We start from the raw sequence: 22,602 nt of genomic DNA on the forward strand, positions 1-22,602 counted from the left end.
ATTTCCCAACAATTCCGTGGCCTAGTCTACGTGCTGATGTAACCGCCTTCATAGCTGCCTGTTGCGTGTGTGCTCCTACAACCCATACCCAATGGAGAGAGGCCCTGGACCCACCTGTCTATAGATTTCATTATGGAGTTACCCAACTCCCAGGGCAGCACAGTTATCCTTATGGTGGTTGACCGGTTTTTGAAAATGTCTCATTGTATTCCACTTAAGAAGTTGACCACTTCTAAGGAACTCGCTTCCATTTTTGCTCGAGAGATCTTTTGCTTACGTGGGCTATCCAAGGTGATTGTCTCGGACAGGGGTAGTCAGTTTGTATCCCGGTTCTGGCGAGCCTTTGTGCACAGTTGGGAATTCAGCTTGCTTTCTCCTCTGCGTATCATCCGCAAGTCTAATGGGGCCGCAGAACGAGCCAATCAGTCCTTGGAGCAATTCCTACATTGCTATATTTCTGACCATCATAACAACTGGTCAGACCGTGGGCGAAGTTTGCTCACAATAGTGCCTTGAATTCTGCTTCCAGATTTGTTCCCGTTTATGGCGAACTGTGGTTTCCAACCTTCCATGTTGCCTGACTCATTTTGTTCCGCAGAGTATTCCTGTGTTAGAGGAGCATCTCCGTGGTCTTCGTTCCACTTGGACACAGTCCAGGAGGCTTTGCGACATGCTAATTATAGGTACAGACTCCATGCTGACCGCAGACACCTGCCTGCACCTCCCTACCAGGTTGGGGACAGGGTCTGTCTGTCATCTCGCAACCTCCGACTTCATGTTCCCTCTCTGAAGTTCGCACCTCGGTTTATTGCGCCTTTCCGAATTCTTCGCAGGATTGACCCAGTGGCTTACACTTTAGACCTTCCTTCTAATATGCGTATCTCAAATGTATTTCATGTCACCTTATTAAAACCTTTGGTCTGCCACCGCTTTACCACCTCTGTGCCTCGTCCTCACCCTGTACAGGTTGAGAACCATGAGGAGTATGAAGTACAGTCCATTGTTGACTCCCGTAGGTTCCGTGGGCGCATGCAGTACCTGGTGCATTGGAAAGACTACGGTTTGGAGGAACCCTCTTGGGTCTCATCCTCTGACGTACATACCCCTGTCGTCCTTCGTGATTTCCATAGACGTTTTCCCCTCAAGCCTGGTGGCCCTCCCAGGGGGAAGGGTCATTAAGGAGGGGGTACTGTCAGGGCTTCCTTCTCTGAGTTGGCCGCTCAGCTGTCAGCTAATTGCCAGCTCCTAGCTCTCCACAGTGACTCACCTGTTGATGATATCCTGCTCATCAGCCCTGCCTACTTAAGCCGTCCAGCCCAGATGATCTCTGCCTTCGCCTTAGTCTCTGTGATGTTGACCATCTCCTTCGTTCCCGTTAAAGACTTGGCTGACATTCCTTCTGGCTTCAGATCCTGCTTGCTGTTCCACTATGCTGTTCCCTGGCTTCCTGACTTTCTGGCTTGTCTGACTATCTCCGTTCCGGTTACCGAACTTTGGCTATGTTTTGACTATGTTTGTTCTATTTACTTTTATTATTAAACAAGTGTGATTTAACTGTACTTCTGTTTCATGGTTTCTGACAGTAGTCCCTTATCAGCTTGCACACTATTGATGATGGGCTAACTGGTCTGTAATTCCCAGGGATGTATTTTGGCCCTTTTTAAATATTGGTGCTACATTGGTTTTTCTCCAATCTGCTGGTACCATTCCAGTCTGTTGACTGTTCGTAAAAATTAGGAACAATGGTCTGGCAATAACTTGAGTTCCTTAAGGACCCTCGGGTGCAAGCCATCTGGTCCTGGTGACTTATTAATGTTAAGTTTTTCAGGTCTATTTCTAATTCTATCCTCTGTTAAGCCATAAGGGTGCTTCCTGTGACATGTCATGAGGATAAACATTGTAGTTTTGGTTACTGAAGCCCCCCCTCCCCGTTTCCTTTGTGAAGACTGAGGAGAAGAATAAATTCAATACATTTGCCATCTCTCCATCCTTAGTAACCAGATTCCCTTCAACATTCTTTATGGGGTCAATATGATCTGACCTCCCTTTCTTACTATTAATATACTTAAAGAATTTCGTAGGATTTTTTTTACCCTTCTCCGCTATGTGCCTTTCATGTTCTATCTTAGCCCCCCATATTGCACCCTTACATTTCTTGTTACATTCTTTGTAAAGTTGGAATGCTGATGATGATCCCTTGGCCTTGTATTTTTTGAAGGTCTTCTCCTTTTGCTTTTATATGCATTTTTACGTTGGAGTTACATAGTTACATATAGTTACTTAGTAGGTGAGGCTGAAAAAAGACACAAGTCCATCAAGTCCAACCTATGTGCGTGATTTTATGTCAGCCACCCAGGACTTTTATTGGCTCTTTTAAATTTATTTCCCATTGGCATGCACTGGCTAATTCCCCTTATTTAATATCCGCTTAAAGCATATCCATTTTTTTTCCCTGTGTTCTTTGTTCCTAAGATTTTATCCCATTTAGTATCTTCTAGCAAGGTTCGAAGTTGGCTCTTTTGAAATTTAGTGTCTTTGTATTCCCCTTATGTTTCCTATTTGTGTGATTTATACTGAAACTAATTGACCTGTGATCGCTGTTTCCTAAATTGCCTACTCCCAGTATTACTTTCCCCTTAGTTACCTCCCTTTGTAGCTCTACCCATAAGGATTCCACCTCCTCCCTTGCTCCATTAGTGATGTCGTCCCTCACATTCACTTGTACATAATTTTTGATATATAGGCATACCTCTCCCCCTTTTTTACCCTCCCTATCCCTGCGATATAGGGAATACCATTGAATGGTTGCCAGCCAATCATGAGAGCTGTTGAACCAAGTCTCTGAAATTCCCACAAAATCTAAATCCTCCTTGTACAACAGTAGCTCTAGTTCTCCCATCTTGTCTGCCAGACTCCTGCCATTGGTGAACATGCCATGTAGTTTAGTCCGGATGGATACTATCTCCTTATTGAGTGTTCTGAGGTTGCAAATAGGACTTGTTACTGTACTTGCCTCGGGTTTAGGTGCTTTTGTCAACCTACCACTAATGCCTCCACAATACTACTCTCTGGAATTTGTTCCGTGCTGACTATCCCTAATTCTGGACCCCCCCCAACACCTAGTTTAAAAGCCCCTCTAACTTGTCAGCCAACTTCTCTCCCAGCCGATCTGCACCTTCCCCATTTAGGTGCAGTCCGTCCCTGTTAAATGGCTGGTAACCGACTGAGAAGTCGGCCCAGTTCTCCAGGAACCCAAACCCCTCTTTTCTACCCCAGCTTCTCAGCCACTTGTTTACTGCCCTAATCTCCTGCTGCCTTTCTTGTGTGGCTCGAGGTGCTGGTAGTATTTCTGAGAATACTACCTTAGAGGTCCTTTTTCCTCAATTAAGCTCCTAAGTCCCTAAAATCGTTTTTTAGGACACTCCATCTTCCTCTGACTTTGTCATTGGTGCCAACGTGCACCTTGACAGCTGGCTCCGTGGTGTGCCGAACCCGAGCGCCCGGTAGACAACATATAGTTCAGCTTCTGGTCTTTGTGACAGATTGTCCTCTCTCTTTTTCTAAGAATTGAGTCCTCTACTACCAGAATCTCTTTCCTTTCCCTTAGCTCCACCCCTGACCTCACTGGAGGAGTTCTTCCCCTGGCAGCTAGGGGGTGTCGCTCTGCTCCAGCAATGCTGTTCCCTGAATGGTTTCACCAATGTCACGCAACAGGGTGTACTTATTGTTTATTAATGTTCCAGCCCAGGACTGGCCTCCCTGGCACTTTCCCCTCTACCCTTCCTCACTGTCACCCATCCACTCTGCTCTGGTGCCTGCCCCTCTTTATCTCCACCTCTCTCTATGCTGGCCCCTGTCGTCACCTGCCAGGTACGATCCCAACTCTCCTTTAGTATGCAGAGTCTTCTCAGTGTTGACAGTTGCTTCCCTAGATTCAGAACCTGGGCTTCCAGGGAAACAAAGTGCTTATATTTTGCACAGCAGTATTGCCCTCGGTTGGATGATAAGGAACGCATACATGCTGCAAGATGTACACCAACGGGCATCATACCCCCTAATTTAATGGGCATTGGGAATTATACTCTGTCCTAATTGGCTTCCTGACACTAATACCCAACAATGCACACGTGCACTCACAGCACTCGAGTGCTCACAATACACAGGTACTCACAATACACAGGTACTCACAATACACAGGTACTCACAATACACAGGTACTCACAATACTCAGATAATCACAATACTCAGATAATCACAATACTCAGATAATCACAATACTCAGGTACTCACAATACTCGGGTACTCACAATACTCACAATACACACAATACTCGGGTACTCACAATACACACAAAACTCGGGTACTCACAATACTCAGATACTCACAATACTCAGATACTCACAATACACACAATACACACAATACTCACAATACACACAATAGACACAATACTCGGGTACTCACAATACTCAGATACTCACAATACTCGGGTACTCACAATACACACAATACTCGGGTACTCACAATACACACAATACTCGGGTACTCACAATACTCGGGTACTCACAATACTCACAATACACACAATACTCAGGTACTCACAATACACACAATACTCAGGTACTCACAATACTCACAATACACACAATACTCACAATACACACAATACTCACAATACTCAGGTACTCACAATAATCAAATACTCACAATACACACAATACTCACGTACTCACAATACTCACGTACTCACAATACACACAATACTCTGGTACTCACAATACTCACAATACTCCGGTACTCACAATACACACAATACTCTGGTACTTACAATACACACAATACTCCGGGACACACAATACTCACAATACTCTGAATACTCAGGTACTCACGTACTCACAATACACACGATACAAACACAATATTTAGGTACTCGCAATATTCACAATTACACAGGTACTCGCAATACTCAGGTACTCGCATACACTCAGTCAGTTTTTGTTGTTTGTGCCTCTGTGTCTCTCTGCACAGCCTCCCCCTGTAATCTGACAGTAGCAGTCAGTCACTCAGTAACTTTCAGTCCTGCCACTTGTCTAATCCGTCTGTCACACTCTCTCCTCCAGTCTGCAGTTTAATTACCCGCCACCTCTCCTTGTCAGCCTTACACCTCCCGGTCCCGCTGGATTTTCTCCCACCTCCTCTGTCTGGGCCTGTGGGGTGATACTGTCCCCAGTTACCCCTTTCCACCACCCACTCTGCCGCCGCTCTTGGTCCCCGGGTCACCCACTGACGATCTTGGTCACGGGGGAGGTTTCGGTCCTCTGCTCTCACACTCCCTCACACCACGCTGTCACAGCAACTGATTTTTGCGCCAAAAAGCTCTGCAACAGCACCATCAAACCACCACCAAATTTACAAAAGATTGTATATGCTGGCTAAAAAGCTTAAAGCACAAAGTATACAAAATTACACCCCCTCAAATCGAGGTATGAGTTCACCTTAACCACTTCAACCCCGGAAGGATTTGCACCCTAATGACCAGTCCTTTTTTTTGCGATACGGTACTGCTTCACTTTGACTGACAATTGCGCGGTCGTGCAACGATGTACCTAAACAAAATTTATGTCCTCCTTTTTTTTCCCCACAAATAGAGCTTTCATTTGGTATTTGATCACCTCCTGGCTTTTATTTGCACTATAAACAAAAAAAGACAGACAATTTTGAAAAAAAAACTATATTTTTTACTTTTTACTATAACAATATGTATTCTACATATTTTTTGGTAAAAAAAAATCGCAGTGCGTATATATTGGTTTGCGCAAAAGTAATAGCGTCTACAAAATAGGGGATACATTTATGGCATTATTATTATTATTATTGTTATTGTTATTATTTTTTTATTATTTATTTTTTTACAACTAATGGTGGCAATCTGCGATTTTTAGCGGGACTGCGACATTGCAGTGGACAGATTGGACACTTTGACACTTTTTTTGGGACCAGTGACATTTATACAGCGATCAGAGCTAAAAATAGCCACCGATTACTGTATAAATGTCACTGGCAGGGAAGGGGTTAACACAAGGGCGATCAAGGGGTTAAGTGTGGCCTAGGGAGGCGTTTCTAATGCCGCGTACACACGATCACACATTCTGACAACAAAATCCATGTTTATTTTTCGATGGATGTTGGCTCAAACTTGTATGCAACACACAGTCACACAAATGTTGTGGGAAATACCGATCGCCAAGAACGCGGTGACGTACAACACGTAAGACGAGCTGAGAAAAATGAAGTTCAATAGCCAGTGCGGCTCTCCTGCTTGATTCCGAGCATGCGCGGAATTTTGTGCGTCGGAATTGTGTACACACGATCGGAATTTACAACAACTGATTTTGATCCAGATCTCAAATTTTGTTTGTTGGAAATTTCGACGGAAAATGTCCGATGGAGCCTACATACAGTCGGAATTTCCGACAAGCTCCTATCGAACATTTGTTGTTGGAAATTCCGACCGTGTGTACGCGGCATAACTGTGGGGGCAGTGTACTGGCGGGGAGTAGGGACATCGCTGTTTCTAATCACTAGAAACAACAGATCTCTCTCCCTGACAGAAAGGGGATCTGTCTGTTTACATTGACAGATTCTCTGTTCTGTCTTTCTCAGGAGGAATCGTTGGTGCCTAGCGGACATCGCGCCTGCCGTGCAAGCGCATCCGCTCCTACGTCATGCGGCGGTGCGCGCATGCGTGCTAAGTCTAGTTAAAGGGCCACCATACAGCTATGGCGATTTGCCCATCAGAGCCAACCTGCCGCCTTATAACGATGGTGACTGGACAGCTAGTGGTTAAGCAGTTAGATTATGGAGGAGCTCTGCACATTTCTGACAGTTGAGCTAGGATGGAAAGCTGCTGTGCTATTTATCATACTAAATTGATAAAACTAATGTTGCAGCAAAGCAGGAGTGGCTTTTGGCACAGTTTCCCACACGCCGCTAATCTGTAAGTTAGTCTATAGCAGGGATCTCCAACTGGGGGCCCTCCAGCTGTTGAAAAACAACAAGTCCCATCATGCCTCTGCCTGTGGGAGTAGTGCTTGTAACTGTCAGCCTTGCAATGCCTCATGGGACTTGTAGTTTCGCAACAGCTGGAGGGCCGCCAGTTTGAGACCCCTGGTCTACAGGCTTATAAAATTCAGTTTGCAAATGGGTACCATTTCTGGGAAGATGGGGGTCTGGCCCTCCTACTTTCTTCAATGGATAGCTTCCCTTTATTCTTGCCCCCAAGCTTACTTTAAATAAGCTTGGGGGCAAGTCAAATCTATTCTTCATTGCCGATGATGTCACCCTGTTCATTACAACTCCTCATTTTACTACCCCCAATCTTTTGCAGATTCTTGGCAAGTTTGCCTCTATTGGCTCTTAATCTGACTCCCTCAGCTGGAACTTTTCTCCTTGCAAACAGCTTTCCCTTTCTCATGATCACCCAATTTCATCCTATATTTAATTATTAAAATGATATTAAAGTCTGTTTTTTTTTTTTTTTTTTTATTTATTAATTTTTTTTATAAAAAACAAACATGTTATCCTTACCTGCTCTTCTGGAGTCCCCCTCAGAAGCTCCTGGCAGCTCCCTTCCTGCCGAGTGCCCCCACAGAAAGCAGCTTGCTATGGAGCCACCCGAGCCGAGCTGCTGCTCTGTGTGTCCATTCAGGCACGAAGCTGCGGCTCGGCCCCGCCTCCTCTCACTCCTCATCAGCTCACCGACTTTGACAGCAGCGTGAGCCAATGACGCCCGATGCTGTCTCAGCCAATGAGGAAGGAGAGCCCCGGACAACCAAGGCTCTAGTGCAACATCGCTGGATCGAGATGGGGCTCAGGTAAGTATTAGGAGGGCTGCTGCACACGAAAGGTTTTTTTTTTTATCATAATGCATTAAGATAAAAAAAAAACCTGCCTGTAGAACCACTTTAACCTCAGGTACAATGAATGAATCAATCGGGCCAACTATCCAGCCATGCTGACTAAACTGACCTCTTTGATAACATAATGGGCATAACTGCTTATCACTTGGCTGGGCAAAATCTTAGTGGTCAGAATTACCCTACTTCCTAAAATCCTGTATTTCTTCTTTGTGCTGCCGGTCAAGGTGCCTCTACACTACCTGCATATACTTAAGCAACACTTTTTACAATTCTTTTGGGAAAATGCATGCCCTAGACTCCCTAATCCCACTCTTATTTTGCCCTTATTTTTGTGGAGGGGTCAGGATGGCACAACAAGACATCTTGTAAGCTAAGGGGGACGCTCGTATCATCCCGATACCACCCTGGTATAATCATAGAATGGTGCACTGACGCACCTGTTAAATGTGAGTACTCCAGATGGGGATCTTTGCTTTAGTGAAATAAATTGTTTAAAACTTCATTGCAGTATTGAGTTTTCCCTTTCACATATCCCGGATAACTATGCTGAGGAACCCAGGAGCCAGACATTTTAAAGAGCCCAGAGGTGGTTCACACATGCGTGCTTTGACTTAGCTTAATCGCAAAGTTGCACGCTCCAAGGTGAGCGTTTACTACCTAAGGGGGCACCTGAGTGAAGACACCCCAGCACGTCTTGGATCACACTTTTTGTTGGTCCTGAATTAGACAAACTTTTATCAAGTTACTGAAGATGCAGTTGGATGCAATTTGGATGCGATTTTTATGCACATGAGCACTTTGTCTTATGATCTGAATCACCTGTAGTGTTGTTTATTTTCAGCACGGTCATTTATGACATATTTGGACACTATATATTGCACAGGAGCACTTTTTCTATATATTATTTGTTTATGGTTTTATACACAGTTATGCACAAGGCATTTTACATTGGTTTTGTGTTTATATCATATCCATTTATTAGTTATATTAATTTGATTAATTTTACATAGTTTTAGTATACACTACAAGCTATATAATTTTTAGCGCAGCGTATTCAATTAATGTATTTATCTTTGCACGATATATGTGAAGTGTTCAACGCTAGCAGCTTTTAGATAATTTATTTATCTTTCACGATACACGTGACAGGCTTTAATACCATTAGTCTTTGGGTTATTTAAACCACTTTAAGCATCTAGATCAGTGATGGCGAACCTTTTTGAGCCTGAGTGCCCAAACTGCAACACAAAACCAACGTATTCATTTCAAAGTTCCAACATATACAGAACATGATGAGCGTGTGCTGTGATGTCTGGGGGTGAACATGGGACACATCAGAAATCATCGTGTATTCACTATGTAGTCATAGTGTTTTGTACAAGAAGATCTAAAACTAGAACACATTTTGACAAAAGTTACATTTTTTGGAAGCTGCCCTTGCATTGTGCAATCAGATTCCAGTAACACTATTCTACTAACTATACATTAATATTCAATACACTCAAGTTGCATGACAGGTGCGCTTTAAATTACTAGTTGTTCAGTAGAAGCACCGGCTGGATGAAAAAGAAATCCTGTTACAGGGGGTGACATGCAACCAGCAACTCTCCAGCTGCAGCAGAACTTCCAGTCCCCCCATGCCCTGCTGGGGCACATTATGTACTCTTTGGTTGCCAAGGTATGTTGAGATCTGTAGTTCTACTCCAGCTGAAGACGTACTGGTTGCCCTGCATTGCTGTAGCAGAAGACTACTTGAAAATCTCTCATTTATGACTATGTTCACACTCCTATATGTCCAGGAAACATCCTTTTGAACGTGAACACTCAAGGACAACTGTAGCAATGCTTTACCAATGCGGTTAACTCACAATGCCTGTGCAGTTCATTGCACGTCAAATGCAAACTTCCAGCAGCAGCAGCTCTACACCTCCTCCCTGTATAATGCCAGTGATTCTGGACTGTCTGTCATGTGACTCTGGTGTCATGAAATACATGGGGCTGACAGGGACAAAAACTATATGTATTTACATCTCACTGTACTACAGTGGTCTCTGCTAAATCTAGCAGGCATTCCCAACCAGATAAACCTGAATAGCCAACACAAAGCATCATGGCATTAAAGCTCATATCCTACAGAAAATGCTTCTCTGACAGCTTTGATAGAGAGTAACACAGACAGCATATACACGACATTATTCTGACCATACCCTTCCATATTTTGTGGCAATGGGAACAAGAAGAAAAAAAAAACGTCCCCAAGGAATAGATTCTATTTGAAGAGGCACAGCTAAACACATTTATTACCCACAAAGCATGTACACTTACTTTAATAACGCTTGCCACAGCACTCCAATAATACACTCATCAGCCGACTCAGTTCCCAGGCACGAGAACGGCCTGTGATTGGGCATCTTCCCCACCACATGTTCCGCCTGCCATCCAACCCGGAGCAACTCTTCATCTCGTCCACGCCCATCCTAGACACATCACCCCTGGCCCCAGAGACTTGTGGGAGATGTAGTTCTATGGGGAGGGGAGCTGTGCACGAGGTACACCTCCGTACAGGATTTTCTCACATGCCCACAGAGAGGGCTCGGTGTGCCGCCTGTGGCACGCGTGCTATAAGTTCGCCATCACTGATCTAGACAGTGGTGGCTGCCAGGATTTCTTTCTATTAAAGTTATATTGTGTTAGGTGATATCAGTTTGAAGTATATGACTTTTGTTACGTCATAAGAAGAACATGCATCAAGTGCATTGGGAGATGCCCCCTTAGACTTTGGCAGAGGTAAAGTATAGAGAGTCAAAGTATATATAAAAAAAAGCACAAGAGTGCAAACTTTATTTGGTAAAAAAATAGTAGAAAATCTATAAATGTTGTATCACACATAGACACAATGGTTTAACATGTATTGCAATGGTACATCAATGAATGGATATAAGCAAACGGTAATCAGTACATATTCACCCAAGTTGGTGGTCAAGAAATTACTGGCCAAACCAAAAAAGGCTTAGCTTAGCTAAAATCTTAATACATATAAACCTGACATGTTTTGTAAATTATTTGTGCAATGGTGTGCATATTCCTTCTTCAGGGGTAATTATGGACTGGGTAATTATGTTATGCAATGATGCATGTTCTTCTTATGATGTCATTTAGGATGTTGGCAGCAATTCCACACTAGTTGATTCTCTTACTTTCTCTTTTTGACTTTTGTTACGATGTAAACTGTATGTACATTTATGGCCAGTTGTTATCTGGTAAATTATAAAAGAATAACAATTTTGAACACAAATGTACCATTTGAGTTTGGAGCTTACACCAAGCTGTGTAGTGGAATAACGTCCAGACAGGTCTTCAACTTACAAGCAGACCTTAAAGTGTTACTAAACCCAGTAATATGAAAATAGTTAATCCCCCCCCCCCACAGTGCCCGCAGCTTATAAATCTTCTTTTTACATTAAAATACTGCCACTATATACCTCTGGATGATCTGTATACCACAGATACATGATAAACTGCAGTTTCTTAAGTGCTGAGAGTTCAGGAAGGAGGAGATTTTCACTGCAGCCTGTATACACACCCACTTGTGTGATGTCAATATCATGTGACCTGGCTAGCTCTGAGAACAAGAAACTGTTCTCTCCAGCATAAGACACAACTGAGCATGTGTAGGTTGGCTACTCTGCCTGTGTTAGCTGGCCTTCCCCAGACAGTGCAGGAGGGGAGGATCTGTGCATACAGGATAAAACAGCCTTTTTACACAATGCAGAGGATTAACCCCTTAAGTTCCACAGTGAGTGTAACAAGCATGCTAAGCCGCATATACAGACTGATTTTACTGTTGTGGATTTAGTAACACTTTAAAGTGGTTGTAAAGGCAGAAGGTTTTTTAATCTTAATGCATTGTATCCATTAAGATAAACAGCCTTCTGTGTGCAGCAAGCCCCCTTAATACTGACCTGAGCCCCCTCTCTATCCAGCGATGTTGCAATCAGCCGTCTGGGACTCTCACTCCTGATTGGCTGAGATACAGCAGCGGCGCTATTGGCTTCCTCTGCTGTCACTCAAAGTCAGTTAGCCAATCAGGGGAGAGAGGGGCGGGGCCAAACCATGGCACTGTGTCTAAATGGACGCAGGGAGCGGCGGCTCGGCTTTGGTGCACCTATAGCAAGGCTTCCTGTGGGTGCACTCAACAGGAGAGGTAGTGCCAGGAGCGCTGAAGAGGGATCCGAGAAGAGGAGGATCGGGGCTGCTCTGTGCAAAACTACTGCACAGAGGAGGTAAGTATAACATGTTTGTTTATTTTTAAAGAAGGAAAAAAAAGCGAGACTTTGGTATTACTTTAACCACTTGACCACTGGGCACTTAAACCCCCTTAATAACCAGACCAATTTTCAGCTTTTGGTGCTCTCACATTTTGAATGACAATTACTCAGTCATGCAACACTGTATCTATATGAAATTTTTGTCCTTTTTTCACACAAATAGAGCTTTCTTTTGGTGGTATTTAATCACCGCTGGGTTCTTTATTTTTTGCGCTATAAAAGAAAAAAGACTGAAAAATCTGTAAAAAAAAATGCATTTTTCTTAGTTTCTGTTATAAATTTTTGCAAATTAGTAATTTTTCTTCATATATTTTGGCCAAAATTTATACCGCTACATATCTTTGGTAAAAATAATCCAAATCGGTGTATATTATTTGGTCTTTGTGAAAGTTATAGAGTCCACAAGCTATGGTGCCAATCTCTGAAAATTGGTCACACCTGAAGTACTGACAGCCTATCTCATTTCTTGAGACCCTAACATGCCAGAAAAGTACAAATACCCCCCAAATGACCCCTTTTTGGAAAGAAGACATACCAAGGTATTTAGAAAGATGCATGGTGAGTTTTTTGAAGTTGTAATTTTTTCCCACAATTCTTTGCAAAGCAGGTTATTTCTCACACACCGCATATGCATACCACAAATTACACCCCAAAACACATTCTGCTATTACTCCCGAGTACGGCGATACCACATGTGTGAGACTTTTACACAGCGTGGCCACATACAGAGGCCCATCATGCAGGGGAGCACCTTCAGGCCTTCTGGAGCACCCAGGCCAATTCTGACATTTCTCTCCTACATGTAAAAATTATCATTTATTAGCTAGAAAATTACATAGACCCCAAAACATTATATATATATATTTTTTTTTAGCAAAGACCCTAGAGAATACAATGGCGGTCATTGCAACTTTTTATCTTGCACGGTATTTGCGCAGCAATTTTTTAAACGCGTTTTTTTTCTGGAAAAAAAAACAGTTTTGTGCTTTAAAAAAAACAAAACAATAAAGTTAGCCCAATGTTTTTGCATAATATGAAAGATGAAGTTACGCCGAGTAAATAGATACCCAACATGTCACCTTTCAAAATTGCACGCGCTTGTGGAATGGCGTCAAACTTCGCTACTCAAAAATCCCCATAGGCAACGCTTTAAAAATTATTACTGGTTACATGTTGTGAGTTACAGAGGAGGTCTAGGGCCAAAATTATTGCTCTCGCTCTACCGATCGCACCGATACCTCACATGTGTGGTTTGAACACCGTTTTCATATGTGGGCGGGACTTACGTATGCGTTTGCTTCTGCATGCAAGCACACAGGGACAGGGGCGCTTTAAAATTTTTTTTTTTTTTTTTATTGTTCATTTTACTTTATTTATTTTAGTTTGATGCTTTTTTCAAAAAAAATTTTTTTTTGACCTCTTTTATTCCTATTACAAGGAATGTAAACATCCCTTGTAATAGGAATATGGCATGACAGGTCTTTACAGTGAGATATGGGGTCAATAAGACCTCACATCTCACCTCTAGGCTGGGAAGCCTGAAATAAAAAAATAAAAAAAAAAGATCCTGGCTTCGATCGTAGCGGTGAGTCGGTAGAAGCACCGGAGGGTGGCGGGAGGGGGGGGATATCCCCTCTCGCCGCCTCCCGTAAGAACGATCAAGCAGTGGAACAGCCGCTATGATCATTCTTATGGTGTAGGGAATCGCCGGCTAAAAAAGCTGATATCTGAATGATGCCTGTAGCTGCAGGCATCATTCAGATATCCCCACACAAAGTCAAGAATGTCGTATGACAGCCGGCGGGCGGGATGTGGTTAAAACGCATTTTTTTTTTTTTTTAACACAAAGTTGACCATTTATACAATATTTCTAACACATAGTATGTACATACCAAAAATGACACCCCAAAATAGATTCTCCTACTCCTGAGTACGGCGATACCACATGTGTGAGACTTCCACAGCCTGGCCACATACAGAGGCCGAGTACAGCCGAGTATGGCTGAGCATGGCAGAGTATGGCTGAGCATGGCAGGGTATGGCAGAGTATGGCTGGGTATCACCGAGTATTGCAGAGTATGGCTGGGTATGGCAGAGTATTGCGGGGTGTTGCAGAGTATGGCAGGGCATGGCGGGGTATGGCAGGGCATGGCGTGGTATGGCAGGGCATGGCGGGGTATTTCAGAGTATGGCGGGGTATTTCAGAGTATGGCGGGGTATTTCAGAGTATGGCGGGGTATTTCAGAGTATGGCAGGGTATTGCCGATTATGGCTGAGCATGGCTGGGTATGGCAGGGTATTGCAGAGTATCGCACAGTGTTGTGGGGTATTGCAGAGTATTGCAGAGTGTTGTGGGGTATTGCAGAGTGTTGTGGGGTATTGCAGAGTGTTGTGGGGTATTGCAGAGTGTTGTGGGGTATTGCAGAGTGTTGTGGGGTATTGCAGAGTGTTGTGGGGTATTGCAGAGTGTTGTAGGGTATTGCAGAGAGTTGTGGGGTATTGCGGAGTGTTGCAGAGTATTGCGGGGTATTGCAGAGTATTGCGGGGTATTGCAGAGTATTGCGGGGTATTTCAGAGTATTGCGGGGTATTGCAGAGTATTGCAGAGTGTTGTGGGGTATTGCAGAGTATTGCACATTATTCTGGGGCATTGCAGAGTATTGCAGGGCATTGCAGAGCATTAGGGATGGCTGGGCATGGATAGATGGATGACTGGATGTCACTGGTTAGCGCTGTGGGCACTACACATACAGCCCACAGCGCTACTGCCATCCATCCATCCCCCTCTCCGCTCACAGTGTATCGATCAGTACACAGGAGGCGAGGAGAGGAACCGGCGTCATCAGATGATGCCGGTTTGTTTACATGTGATCGCTCTGTCATTTGACGGAGCGATCACAAGATAAATGGCCGCGATCAGCGGCCATTTACCGGGATCCGTGATGCGCCGGGTCCTCTGGACCCGGCAGTCACGGCTGTGTTCAGGTGCGCACCCCAGGGGGCGCGCAAGAGGGGTATTCTGGGAAGACGTCATAGTACGTGATCCCAGAGTTAAGCAACCGCCCTGCTGCCGTCATTCGGCTATGGGCCGGTTGTAAAGTGGATAAAGCAGTATTAAACCTACAAGCAAATTATATTGTAGCTTACTGGTTCTTAGATGTGATGGGTGCATTCATTTTCTTTCTTAGGCCTGTTTTATTCTATCTGTATCTGGTGATCCAGCTAGTAAGTCTGTTTTTCAAAAGAACTAGCTGTTTTGCAGATTGTATCAGTTAAAGTGATAAAACAAACCATCTACCACTGTGACAGGGGTGCTTACAATTTTCAGTTTATATTTATGTAAAACCTTCATCACAGAAGGAAAAATGTTTGCTGTAACTGCTTATGAAGTATTAGATGGAGTTTGGCTGCAATTTGTTAGAGTATCTAAATCTGCTAGTACATCTATCACCCCCCCCCCCCCCCCCCCCAGACTGGCATGCTGCTGCTCAAATTTGCCCCCCTGTGCTCATTTATCCAGAGTGGAGACATTCTAATAATGGAGGTGTGTTACTGGCCTGACCAGATCACCAAGGGAAAACAGAGGGAAAAGCCTAAAAAAAATGACTGTAGCTACCACATCTAATGATTGGTAAGCTGCGATATATTACATTTTTAGTTAAATACCGCTTCAATTTACGGTTTAACTGGGCAGCTATTTGGGAAATGAAGTTTAATGTTAATAAATAGTTATGCACTTGGGTTAAAAACATGCATCATACATTTTAGAAAAGAGATGGGCCACATGAGAAACTGTGATTGATTGTGTAGGGCCGAACTACAGTTTAGTGCAGGGGTTTCCAAACTTTTCAAACAAAGGGCCAGTTTACTGTTCTTTAGGTTTTCGGGGGCCGGATTGTGGCCAGTGGAAAATGTCACGGGCCCAGCATCAATGAGAATAAACATGGCCTCGGGGGCTTGTGTTCAGTAGGAATGCCCCATCATTGGTATTCTTGGGAGTAATATCACCCCATCATCGGTTATCAGTTTAGGATATAGTGTCCCATTGTTGGTGTCAGTAGGAGTAATATTGGCAGGAATAGTATTCCAAGGGCCAGATAAAGGCTAGCAAAGGGCTGCATCCGTCCCTCGGGCCGCAGTTTGGAGACCCCTGGTTTAGTGTATAGTGAAAAATGTATTAAACCAACAGCCTTTCTTTACTCTAGGTCCTTCTTCTCAACCCCCAACAGTTTGTTTTTGAAATATATCTGGCATGGGCAGAGCCCACGTTTGGCCCTCCGCACTTTGCAACGTCCTAAACGATTGGTTGGTTTGGGTGTTCCTGTCCTCTGTAAATACCATGGGGCGATAGCCCTACAGCGGATAATGGACTGGCATCATCATGTAGGAGCTAACTTATGGGTTTCCCTGGAGAAATTTCTGGCTGATCGTAATCTATCACGTGCTCCTTGGCTTGCCCGAGTGCATTGAGGGTTGCCAGTCTTCCCCCACCACCACTCATGTCTTGAACTTGTGGGACGCTTTGAACAACCAGGGGCAGTTATCTCCCCCACATCCCCCCTTGCTCCCCTAGGGGGCTTCCCTTGGTTCACTCCTGGGGAACACCTCTCCTTTTTTTCTTTCATGGGCGGTTGATGGGGAAGTGAGATGTGGTAGGTTTGTACAAAAACAGGGCCTAATCTCCCTTGACAAGCTTCCAGAACAATATGTTCCCTTCCCATTAGATTGGCGTTACAGACAACTTCACCATTTCGCTCGCAGATTGCCACAAGCTATTTACCCCCATCCTCCCTGACGCCCTTTGAGAAATTATGCATATCGATCTCCCCAATTTCTCATTCTATCTCGATTCTTTATGGGATGCTACAGTTGGAAGAACCCAAAGGAAAGCCATTTAACATACAGGAGTAGGAGACAAGTCGGTCCTACCTCATCTCTTAAATGCTGCAAGGCGTTTGAACCCCATCTACTGGAAGACGGCTCACATTCCTGGATGAGCAGAGTGGATCTGCCTTGTAAATAATATCATGGTGGCGGAGGAATGTATGGCGACATGTAAGAGCCTTTTATGATAGGTTTTTTACAGCGTTTGGTCATCTTGGATACACTATACTACTAATGTCCTGTCGGGCTCCCAGACTAATGTCCCTGGGCCTACTCCACCCCTGAGGTAATTGAACTTCTAATTCCCCCTGGCCCTTCTCATTTTGTTTAAGGGCCTCTAGACACCTACTTATGATGCTTTATAGATGTCAGTTTAATGCATAGAAGTAGCCCCACGCATGGTTTTTCTGCTAATCCATGTGTTACTCTGGTTTATTCTGTGACTGTTTTGAGTAGACATGTTCTGATACATGGACCTTTTTTAGTATATAGTTTACATTCTCTTACGTTGGAGTGCCATTTTTGTTGCCCTCAACTTTTACACTTGATATTTGCAAGTATTCTACAAAGGGTGTTTTTGCCTTTAAAGCTTTTTTTTTAGTTTTGTTCTCTGGAGCTCCAATAATTTTCGTGGCTTAAGAATGAAAGTGCTGATAAGTCCCAGTTGAAGAGAATTTTCCCTCAATTCTGCCTGAACTCTCCAACAACTGTGAAATACATATAAATAACTGGCTTTTGATGAAAGCGTCTAACCATTTGGTGCTTTATCCAAAACTAAAAACATTTTGCTGACCTCATGGCTACACAGCCGTAGGGAGTATGAGCTCTGCTTGCTGCACCTTACTAAAAAACGTATGCTCTGTGTTACTCAGAAGAAGTTTGAACACGGCAAAAAGGAGGGTCGCCTACTCACCTACCTAACCAGATCTGACCGCACCCCTATATCAATTCCTAAAATCCTGACCTCCCAGGAAAAGATTAGTGACGCCCCTTTAGGATATAACAGACACCTTCTTATGTTTCTACTGTGGCCTTTTTACAACTAGGCCCCACAATCTGAGACCCAACTTGAGGAATATTTAACCCAAACAGCACTCCCCCACTTGTTGGACCAAGCCCGTGATGATCTAGACAAATCTCCCTATAGAAGAGCTCTCCCTTGCAATTATGCAGCTACCGACTCATAAGACGCCAGGCTTGGATGGTTTTCCAGCTGAATGGTATACACACTTTCGGCACCTCCTGGGTCCTATTCTACTCAATACATATAATGAGGCCTTGAAAGACTGAGTACCTCCTCCCTCTATGGGAGGGGCATCAATTATTTTGATACTAAAACTTTGCAAAGATCCTCTATAATGCGACTCCTATCAGCCAATATCCCTCATTAACGTAGATGTCAAAATCTTGGCCAAAGTCCTGGCTAATTGTTTGAATAAAGTGGTTGCGAAATTGGTCGAGAGTGACCAGGAGGGCTTTATACCAGGCTGCTCAACCAGAATGAATATCTGTAGACTATTTCACAACCTGACTTACCCACATGACTGTTCAGCTACCCGTGTTGTGGTATCACTAGACACTTGCAAAGCTTTCGACAGTGTGAAATGGCCTTATTTGTTTCGGGTGTTACAACTATACGGGTTCCGTCCCCCGACTCATAGCATGGATACGTATCCTCTATACCTTACCACTAGCCCGCATAAGGATTAATTACCATGTCACTGAGACCTTCCCAATTACCAGAGGTACCAGGCAGGGGTGTCCTTTATCACCCCTCCTATTTGCTCTGGCTATGGAGCCCCTTGCTGTTCTGATCGGTAGCACCTCAATTAAAGGCCTTCCCATAAATGGTATAGAGGAGCGAATCCCCCTATAAGCAGATGATACCCTAGTCTGCCTAGCAGATCCCCACGACTCCCTCACCAACCTCTTAGCTGAAATTAATACATTTGGTGACTATTCCAGATTCTGAGTGAACTGGGATAAATTGTCTCCTGGGCATCTTTGGCGACCTCACTATTCCCTCGCAGGCCAAGAGACTGCTTCGTATTCTCTATTTTTATGGGAGAAAGTCCCTTCTACTGACATTGAAGGGATCAGAGACCCTGACTCTGAATCTTTGGTTAAAACTGGTTAATGAGTCCCTGCTTCTATACAAGCTTACCTTTTGATATTCGAAAGGGAATAAGATATTCCACAAAAAATGGGGCAGGTGGCTAGCTAGTCCTCCGATCCCTCTCCCCTATACTGCCATAAATGAAGATTTCACTGTAAATTTTGTATTTGTACTACTACCCTGAACTCTGCCGAGTTTATAGTGTTTGGAACTATAGTACCTACCTCCCATGATTGATACCCATATCAGACGTACTTTGCACTGCCTAGTATAATGTATATACGATGCACAATTTCCTCTCCCTTATAAGCCAGAATAGGAGCATTCTGTACTTTGTGTTATTGTTCTGTCTGAGTTTTCTATGTATGTTTGTTAAAAAAATGCAATAAAAAAAAAAAAAAAAAAAAAAACACATTTTGCTGTCATTTGACTATAACAGGGGTAGTGCATAGTATACACTATATTGTCAAAATTAGTGGGATATCTGCCTTTACACGCACATGAACTTCTGGGAAGGCTGTCTACGAGGTTTAGGAGTGTGTCTATAGGAATGTTTGTTTGACGATTCTTTCAGAAGCGCATTTGTGAGGTCAGGCACTGATGTTGGACGAGAAGATCTGGCTCGCAGTCTCTACCTCTAATTCATACCAAAGGTGTTCTATCGGGTTGAGGTCAGGATTCTGTACAGGCCAGTCAAGTTCCTCTATTCCAAACTCACTCATCCATATCTTTATGGACTTTGCTTTGTGTACTGGTGCAAATCATTTGGTAAAGGGGGGATTATAGTGTGGGGTTGTTTTTCAGGAGTTGGGCTTTGGCCCCTTATTTTCAGTGAAGGGAACTCTTAGATGTCAGCATTCCAAGATATTTTGGACGATTTCATGCTCCCAACTTTGTGGGAACAGTTTGGGGATGGCCCCTTCCTGTTCCAACATGACTGGGCACCAATGCACAAAGCAAGATCTATAAAGACATGGATGAGTGAGTTTGGGATAGAGGAACTTGACTGGCCTGCACAGAGTCCTGACCCCAACCAGATAGAGCACCTTTGGGATGAATTAGAGTGGAGACTGGGAGCCAGGCCTTCTTGTCCAACATCAGTGCCTGATCTCACAAATGCTCTTCTGGAAGAATCGTCAAACATTCCCATAGACACATGTCTAAACCTTGTGGACAGCCTTCCCAGAAGAGCTGAAGCTGTTATAGCTGCAAAGGTTGGGCCAATTCAATATTGAACCCTACGGACTAAGACTGGGATGCCATCAAACTTCATGTGCGTGTAAAGGCAGGTGCCCAGTACTTTTGACAATTTAGTGTATGTTTAGTACAACTATTACCCATTTGTGCGTTTTGAAGGTGTAATACATCATAAAGCTTGTGTGGTAGCAATTGCTAATTTGAGTTGGGCATTAAAATAACATTCAAGTGCACTGAATTCTCCAATGATAACTATTCTGTAACAGTAGCAGTAAGTTAATAAGATTTCCATGTCTTCATCTGCTATACAGTGCTGTGATCTTCTTTTAAAATATAACAGATTCTCTTTATTTCCCATTTATCTGTTGTCTTTTCTAGGAGCTAAAAGGTCAGTCTGAAGTGACCCTGAGGATTGTGCACTGTCCACCAGTTGTCACTGCCATTATACATAGGCCAAATGCGTCCTACCAACTGGGCTTCTGTGTGGAAGATGGAGTGGTAACTGTGATGTAGCTCTTTACTTTATGTACATCTGTGGAATTCCTGTCCCTATATATTTACAGTGTTTTTCTATACAGATTTGCAGCCTTGTCCGTGGAGGAATTGCTGAAAAAGGAGGAATCCGAGTTGGACATCGAATCATTGAAATAAATGGACAAAGTGTGGTGGCCACATCACATGACAAAATTATCCGGACCCTGCTGGATGCCACAGGGGAGGTAATATTTAGATATAGGATTGTATCTAGGGTTCTATTTCATTTACCTGTATTATAACCACTTCAGCCTCCGTGATGTACCCATACATCAACAGGTTGAAGGGGTTAAACCGATATGATGCCTGCAGCTACAAGCATCATCATCAAATTTCAGCCTTATACATATTCTTCCTAAAAATGTCAATATACCTCTTACACACGTTACATGACTAGAAGTGGTAAAAATCTTTGACCATAGGTGTCTTTCAACAGGTCCACATCAAAACCATGCCAGCCTCTACATACAGACTGCTGACCGGTCAGGAGACCCCGACTTATCTCTGAAGAATAGCTGAAGGACAGCCTACGAACAGGCCTGATAGTCAAAATTCAGCAATAATATTCTTCTCGTCTGATGTAAAACAGGGATTGATTTATTTAAGTTTGAGGCTTGGCTGCAGTTTAAAGTAAAATTGTAGTTTTGCTGAAAAATATCCCTCCTATGTCAGTAAATATAATGCAATGAATTAAGCAATCTTTATTGTAAATCTTTGCAGATCTATGTTTTGTAAATGTTAAGGCCATTGTTGTAATATTGTTTATAATAATAAAAAAAAATGCACAACCACAATACCTGGAATGTACAAGTAATCTCATTTAATAAACATAAGGGAAAAGTGACCCAAGCGAGTACTCTACCAGGAATTATTGAATCAGTCAAGTTTACTGCATTTTTCAGTTTTTTTTTTTTTTTTTTTTTTTTTTTTTTTTGAGTTCTTAGCAAATCATTTTGATTAGTACATGCAATACTGAAAACATCAGATTACATTGAATACATTAAAGATTATTGTTGTGGTTTAATGTATTTTCTACAAACAAAAAGAAAATGATCAGAAAGTGTTTTAACCACTTCAGCCCCGGAAGGATTTACCCCCTTCCTGACCAGAGCACTTTTTACAATTTGGCACTGCGTCGCTTTAACTGCTAATTGCGCGGTCATGCAATGCTGTACCCAAACGAAATTTGCGTCATTTTCTTCCCACAAATAGAGCTTTCTTTTGATGGTATTTGGTTTTTATTTTTTGTGCTATAAACGGAAAAAGACCGAAAATTTTGAAAAAAAATGATATTTTCTATTTTTTGTTATAAAAAAAAAATCCAATAAACTCAATTTTAGTCATACATTTAGGCCAAAATGTATTTGGCCACATGTCTTTGGTAAAAAAAATGTCAATAAGCGTATATTTATTGGTTTGCGCAAAAGTTATAGCGTCTACAAGCTAGGGTACATTTTCTGGAATTTACACAGCTTTTAGTTTATGACTGCCTATGTCATTTCTTGAGGTGCTAAAATGGCAGGGCAGTACAAACCCCCCCCCCAAATGACCCCATTTTGGAAAGTAGACACCCCAAGGAAATTGCTGAGAGGCATGTTGAGCCCATTGAATATTCATTTTTTTTG

The 22,602-nt window shown here is 43.1% G+C and overlaps 1 protein-coding gene across 2 annotated transcripts in view; it reads left to right on the top strand.

Moving 5' to 3' along the window:
- Positions 1-21,771, top strand: part of APBA3 (amyloid beta precursor protein binding family A member 3) — a 214,656-nt gene extending 192,885 nt beyond the window's left edge. For both annotated transcript variants that reach the window (XM_073594283.1, XM_073594276.1), the window contains 3 exons: positions 20,822-20,941; positions 21,022-21,162; positions 21,414-21,771. In XM_073594283.1, the coding sequence (XP_073450384.1) occupies positions 20,822-20,941; positions 21,022-21,162; positions 21,414-21,485 (333 nt within the window). In that variant the 3' untranslated portion in view covers positions 21,486-21,771. The remainder of the gene's footprint in view (positions 1-20,821; positions 20,942-21,021; positions 21,163-21,413) is intronic.
- The last annotated feature ends 831 nt before the right edge of the window (positions 21,772-22,602 follow it).

Source organism: Aquarana catesbeiana, linkage group LG01 (genome assembly GCF_042186555.1).
Source record: "Aquarana catesbeiana isolate 2022-GZ linkage group LG01, ASM4218655v1, whole genome shotgun sequence".
Taxonomy (NCBI): domain Eukaryota; kingdom Metazoa; phylum Chordata; class Amphibia; order Anura; family Ranidae; genus Aquarana; species Aquarana catesbeiana.